At 35.5% G+C, this 7,050-nt stretch overlaps 1 protein-coding gene across 1 annotated transcript; it reads left to right on the top strand.

Annotated features, from left to right (window-relative positions):
* Window positions 1–667: 667 nt before the first annotated feature.
* On the top strand, window positions 668–6,720 carry LOC109147415 (pyrophosphate-energized vacuolar membrane proton pump-like). The gene is made up of 8 exons (XM_019295064.1): window positions 668–1,066; window positions 3,565–4,139; window positions 4,225–4,604; window positions 4,760–4,846; window positions 4,934–5,264; window positions 5,346–5,756; window positions 5,863–5,922; window positions 6,220–6,720. Exons 1-8 carry the CDS (start codon window positions 817–819, stop codon window positions 6,424–6,426), a joined length of 2,301 nt encoding a protein of 766 aa, XP_019150609.1. The 5' UTR covers window positions 668–816; the 3' UTR covers window positions 6,427–6,720.
* Window positions 6,721–7,050: the final 330 nt, after the last annotated feature.

Genomic DNA, 7,050 nt, shown 5'->3' with positions numbered 1-7,050 from the left:
TTTTTTTGAATAAAGACATTGTAGACACATAATTCTAAATTAAATAAATGCATATGTATTATTTTTCGTTGTAATTACTAAATTATTATTTAATTTAATAAAAGTAAAATAAAATACTATTTATGCCAACTTTGATTGGGATAGGGTTTGAACCTAAGACCTTTCTTATTGAAATCAATGAGTAAGTTAACCATTCAATTCTGATCAATTTGAATCATTCATTTGATTATTAAAATCTGATCAATCTGAACCATTCATTTGATTAAAAAATTTGATCGCCATTTTTCTTACTCATTATAGGCCTAACTCTCTTGAACTCTTATTAGTATAGTAGATATTATATTTTGAAAGTTAATTGAAATTATAGTAATGTAAATAAAATAGTAATGAATTACAAATATATTGATATATGATTTAGAGTATATTTTATTATTTTAAAATGAAAAAGAATCACTCCCATAGTCCCATGTATAGGGAGAAGAAGATAAGGTACAGAGTAATATTTAGGATTACTTTTTAAAAATTTCTTTGATATATTTATTTTTCAACCACTAAATAGGACCTTAAAATTTGTGCCCGTAAATGATAATATCTAATTTTTTTAAAAAAAAATGTTTTTCACATCACACACAATAAAAATGTAAACTCCACCATATAAATAGCCCCAAAACCCCACTCTTCTATGCATAATCTCCAAGAAGAGTGTAAACCACCGCAGACGTCGCCTTCCTATTTCGTCCTCCGTTCTCCCATTTCTTCTCCCACTTTCTTCGACCCCCGCCTCCGCAGCTCGGTTTTCCGGCAGAGGCGACGGCCATGGGTGCTTCGACTATTCTGCCAGATCTCGGGACGGAGATACTGATTCCAGTGTGCGCCATAGTCGGCATAGCCTTTGCGCTAGTCCAGTGGATCCTTGTATCCAAGGTCAAGCTCTCGCCGGAGAAGTCCGCCTCTGACTCTGACGCGAAGAACGGCTTCGCTGAGTCGCTTATTGAGGAGGAGGAAGGCATTAATGACCATAACGTCGTTCAGAAGTGCGCCGAAATCCAAAGCGCCATCTCCGAAGGTATGAAGTTCTCCCGCTTTTTTTGTGGATTTGAGTTGTTGATTTGGGGTTTTTGTTTTGGTTTGGTGTGCTTTCTCTATAATTTGCTTGGTTTTCAATATTTAATGTGGATTTTAGGCACATTTTGCTGTGCTGCATTCCTAGATAGCTTGTAGTTGTATTTGTGCATCAACATACTAGGAGGAGCAAATTATATATTTCCACTGGCGTATTTTCTGAATATCTCAGCCTTCCTCATTTTCCGCAATACAGTACTTTTGGTTAATTTAACGTGAATTATGCTGATTAATAATGGCATATCTAGAGTACTAGCTGAATCATAAAGATCTAGCTTCTTCTTTCATTTTAGGATCCTTTTGCTAATTAACTTTGGCTCCGCTTCATTTTTAATGACATCTTCTGGAGGCATTCATTTGCGGTTATTTTTTGAATTATTGGTATTACGGAGTAATTTTTTGAGATTTTGATAGACGGACCGACATAGAAAATCATTGTTCAGAATTAATCAATTAATTCTGGTCAGTTAAAACATTTTCAGTGAGAAAGACGTCATTTTTTGCCGTGTTGATGTCAAGTTCTACTATTGGTTATGGTGAAAATTCTAGATCTGAGGAGCCGTGTACACATATTTTTAGTGTTTTTGTTTTTAATGGCTTTTAATGGTTTTGGGTATAGGTGGTTGCCTAAATTGTCGTCATAGCTATCTTCCGGATATTTAAGTAATTTGATTTTACTAATTTATTATACTAGTACGACTTTACAATAAGATTAAAAGTGTCCTAAAACCTGTAAAGGAAAATGTCAAAGCAACAAATTGATGGGACCCACCAATAAGAAAGCTTCAACAGCAAAGTACTCAAAAAAAATTAAATTACAAAAAAAAAAAAAGCAACTTAAATTATACAGTAGGAATAGGAATATCCTGTCTATTTAAGTAATTATGCATTATATCTCATATTGGTGGATGCTCTCTATCTGATAACACTAACACTCAGATGAGATTACTACTTCAAGTAATCTTAGATTACCTAGTTAATCTGAGTCTAATAATGATATATTATCTTATTTGGTTCAAGTTATGAGATTACCTAGTAATGTTATGAGATTATCTAGTAATGTTATATTACCTAAAAGCTGATTTGGCGGTTATGTTTCAAGGTAATGTGATCAATCGTTATTGTGTGGACCATGGTCCACACAAGTTGTGTAGACTATATTTTGTCTACTGTAAAATAATGTACATTCAATACAAAAATAATGTGAATGTACATTGTATTCAGGGAATGTATATTATTCTTGTTCTGAGTGTACATTATATCGTATAATGTATATTCAGTACATAAATAATGTACATTTAGTATATTAAAAATGTACTTTTTGTTATGGTCCACATAACATTGTGTGGACCATGGTCCACACAATAATTTGCCTAATGTGATTACCCATTTTCTTAGATAATCTTAGATTACCTTGAATTATCCCAAACTTTGTCCTTGTTAACTAATCCTTAAATAATAATAATAATAATAATAATAATAATAATAATAATAATAATAATAATAATAATAATAATAATAATAATAATAATGAAATAAATATATGTTTATATAATCAAATATACATGTGTGTATATTTATATATTTAGTTTTTTTTTTTTTTAATATTTAAGCATTGATACACAGTCATACATATAAATAAATAAATAAATAAATACACACACACAAATATATATATATATATATATATATATATATATATATATAACCCTTAACCAAACAAGGTAATATTATATTCCACAATCCAAACCAAACACATAAGGTAATCTTACATTTTCAAAATCTCACATTACCTTTCTGCAGGTAATCCTATTACCTGGAGTAATCTAAGATTCCGTAAACCAAACGCCCCCTTATGAAAATAAGATATCCTTCAGTTTCCTATTACTTGGAGTAATCTAAGATTCCGTGAACCAAACGCCCCCTTATGAAAAGAAGACATCCTTCTGTTTCTCCACTGCAAGGATATTAAATTCACAACTTGCCAAGACTTTAGTTTGAAGTTTTGGTAATGAACTTGAAAATGGAGTCCCCTTGATAGGTTTAAGTTTCAATTTGTACCATTGTTAAGAGGTTGCCTTTTTTGTATTCTTTTGTTTGGTTTAAGTTTCAATTTGTACCGTTGTTAAGAGGCTGCCAATTTTGTCTTGTTTTGTTTTTGGTTTTGTTTATTTTTTAATACCATGTTATAAACTATATTTTGTTTAAAAGGTGAAGCATCCCCATTTTTTGCTTTGGATATATAAATCAGGATTTGTGAACTGATGCTGTTGACTGATGTTCCACATCTTCTTTATCCATTTTAATTTCTTCAACATCACATATCTCTGAGAGTACCGAGAAAGCAAGTCAGTTAACTGTTTATAGATTTACTGGTTTGGGTATGTGACACCAGCAGGGGATATTTTTCTAATATCAACTGTGGAATTTGTTGTGTTGCAGGTGCAACTTCTTTCCTTTTCACTGAATACCAATATGTTGGTATTTTCATGGTTGCTTTTGCTATTTTGATCTTCGTATTTCTTGGCTCAGTTGAAGGTTTCAGCACAATGAGCCAGCCTTGCACATATGATGAGACCAAATTGTGCAAGCCTGCTCTTGCTACTGCTGTCTTTAGCACCATATCTTTCTTGCTTGGTGCTGTTACTTCTGTAGTTTCTGGTTTTCTTGGAATGAAAATAGCAACTTATGCAAATGCCAGAACAACTTTGGAAGCTAGAAAGGGTGTTGGGAAGGCTTTCATTATTGCATTTAGATCTGGTGCGGTGATGGGTTTCCTTCTTGCTGCGAATGGCCTTTTGGTGTTGTACATTACCATCAATCTGTTCAAGCTGTACTATGGTAATGACTGGGAAGGCTTATTCGAGTCTATTACTGGTTATGGCCTTGGTGGATCTTCAATGGCCCTTTTTGGCAGAGTTGGTGGTGGTATTTATACAAAAGCTGCAGATGTTGGTGCTGATCTTGTGGGCAAGGTGGAGCGAAATATTCCAGAAGATGATCCCAGAAATCCAGCGGTATGGTAGTGGTTTCATTTTGAATATCCAGATAAACTGAAAACTTATTTGCTAATTGGTGTTCTGACTTGCATTACTATGTCAGGTTATTGCTGACAATGTTGGTGATAATGTCGGTGATATTGCTGGTATGGGATCAGACTTGTTTGGCTCATATGCTGAGTCATCTTGTGCAGCCCTTGTTGTTGCTTCGATTTCTTCCTTTGGGGTCAACCATGAGTTCACTGCTATGCTATATCCTCTTCTTGTCAGTTCCATAGGCATCCTTGTCTGTTTGATCACCACCCTATTTGCAACTGATTTCTTTGAAGTCAAGGCCGTAAAGGAAATTGAGCCAGCATTGAAGAACCAACTCATAATCTCCACTGCTCTGATGACAGTTGGAGTCGCTCTTGTTACCTGGATTGCACTTCCATCTTCCTTCACCATTTTCAACTTTGGAGCTCAGAAGGTCGTGCATAGCTGGTGAGTTTATAGTAGTAGCTTATCCTTTTGGAGCTCCAAAAAACTAAAAATCTCAGATATGCACAAGACAATTCCCCAGCGGCTAGTATTACTTAAATACAAAATGCATTAAAAATAAGGATAATGGCTAACTGATATATATATTAAACTTGCAGGCAGCTGTTCTTGTGTGTCTGTGTTGGTCTGTGGGCTGGACTTATTATTGGTTTTGTGACAGAGTACTACACAAGCAATGCTTACAGGTGAGTGGCTTAGTAAGCAAGCATTCATTCTCTTTTTATTTGCATCACAAACTAGTAACCACCCCACTTCCATTATTTTGCTTGCAGTCCTGTGCAAGATGTTGCTGATTCCTGCCGCACTGGGGCTGCTACCAATGTTATTTTTGGGCTTGCATTGGGTTACAAATCTGTTATAATTCCAATCCTGGCCATAGCGATCAGCATCTTTGTTAGCTTCAGCTTTGCAGCAATGTATGGCATTGCTGTTGCGGCTCTTGGAATGCTGAGCACCATTGCTACTGGTTTGGCGATTGATGCATATGGTCCCATCAGTGACAATGCCGGAGGAATTGCAGAGATGGCTGGCATGAGCCATAGGATCCGTGAGAGAACTGATGCCCTTGATGCCGCAGGGAACACCACTGCAGCTATTGGAAAGGTAAGTCGCCCTTGCTGCTAAGTTTCATGTTCTACATGCTTGCTTGGTCGAGATGCTTACAAACTAGTAGTTTAATTTCAGGGATTTGCAATCGGGTCTGCTGCTCTTGTGTCGCTGGCATTGTTTGGTGCGTTTGTGAGCCGAGCCGAAATCACAACTGTGGATGTGCTGACACCAAAAGTGTTCATCGGATTGCTGGTGGGCGCAATGCTTCCATATTGGTTCTCTGCCATGACAATGAAGAGCGTAGGAAAGGCGGCTCTTAAGATGGTAGAGGAAGTGCGGAGGCAATTCAATACCATCCCGGGTCTCATGGAAGGCACTGCCAAGCCCGACTACACCAACTGCGTCAAGATCTCCACCGATGCGTCTATCAAGGAGATGATTCCCCCTGGTGCTCTTGTCATGCTCACTCCACTAATTGTTGGAATTTTCTTTGGTGTTGAAACCTTGTCGGGTGTTCTTGCTGGATCCCTTGTCTCTGGTGTCCAGGTAATTAAAACAGATTATCAGTATTTGATAATTTAAAGCAGATTCCATGCCCCCCCATGCTCTATCTATCATGATGTCTAATACTCTGCGTACTTGTTATGGGTAGATTGCTATCTCTGCATCCAACACTGGTGGTGCCTGGGATAATGCCAAGAAATATATTGAGGTAAAAAACCTTATCTTCTTTTTTTTTTTTTAAAAGAAATTTATTGTGATGGAATGAAATGGGTGAATGGGCAATCATTCTTCTATTAATATGTGGACTATAAACAAAAAAGTACATTATTTAAAAATATCGAGAGTACATTATTTTATATAGTATCAAATAATGTACATTCAGTACATAAATAATGTACTTTTAATATATTAAAAATATATTTTTTTATGATCCAGATAAAAATTTGCCATTGGGTGGCTCAAAAACTAAAAGTTGTGACATTTGTATTATTATTATGACAAACAGGCTGGGGCTTCAGAACATGCCAGAACACTAGGGCCCAAGGGATCTGATGCACACAAGGCTGCTGTGATTGGTGACACTGTTGGCGATCCTCTCAAGGACACATCTGGACCGTCGCTCAACATTCTCATCAAGCTCATGGCTGTTGAATCACTCGTGTTCGCTCCCTTCTTTGCCGCACATGGTGGTCTGCTCTTCAAGATATTCTAATCAAGCACACCAATCTCATGTGTTGTCATACCAGAAACTGTTAGTCATCCTTTTGCCTCCTGCATCTTTTAACTTTGTCACACCACATTTTGTTGTACTAGGAGGAGGGTTCACGGACACAATTTTTTCTCGCGTTTTGTAATTTGTATGAGCTGATTGGTTTATGGCCAAAACTATGGAACACTTAGGGGAAGGAATCCTTTACATTCTTTACCATTCAAATTTCAACTGTGTTGTCCAGAGTCCACCCCATTTTTGGGGTCAATTGCGTTTTTATTAAATTTTGTTCCACTATAAGTAAGCCTCATCATTCCTCTTTCTTCTACATCCATTCATAAAATTCCTTTTTCTTCTACATCCATTCATATTTTATGCACCGATTACTAATTTCTATTCACATCCCAATATATGCTAACTGATATATTCCAGTTACATATTAATTTTTTTACTTACACAAACCATTTTTTTTTTTTTTTTTGAAAGCTACACAAACCATTTTGATTTCAAACATATTGTATAACCCTAAAATATCTTTAATTTCTAAAATATATATATATATATATATATATATATATATATATATATATATATATATATATATATATATATATATATTATACTAGT

Source organism: Ipomoea nil, unplaced genomic scaffold (assembly GCF_001879475.1).
Source record: "Ipomoea nil cultivar Tokyo-kokei standard unplaced genomic scaffold, Asagao_1.1 scaffold1993, whole genome shotgun sequence".
NCBI lineage: Eukaryota > Viridiplantae > Streptophyta > Magnoliopsida > Solanales > Convolvulaceae > Ipomoea > Ipomoea nil.
This window is presented reverse-complemented; position numbering and strand designations above follow the sequence as displayed.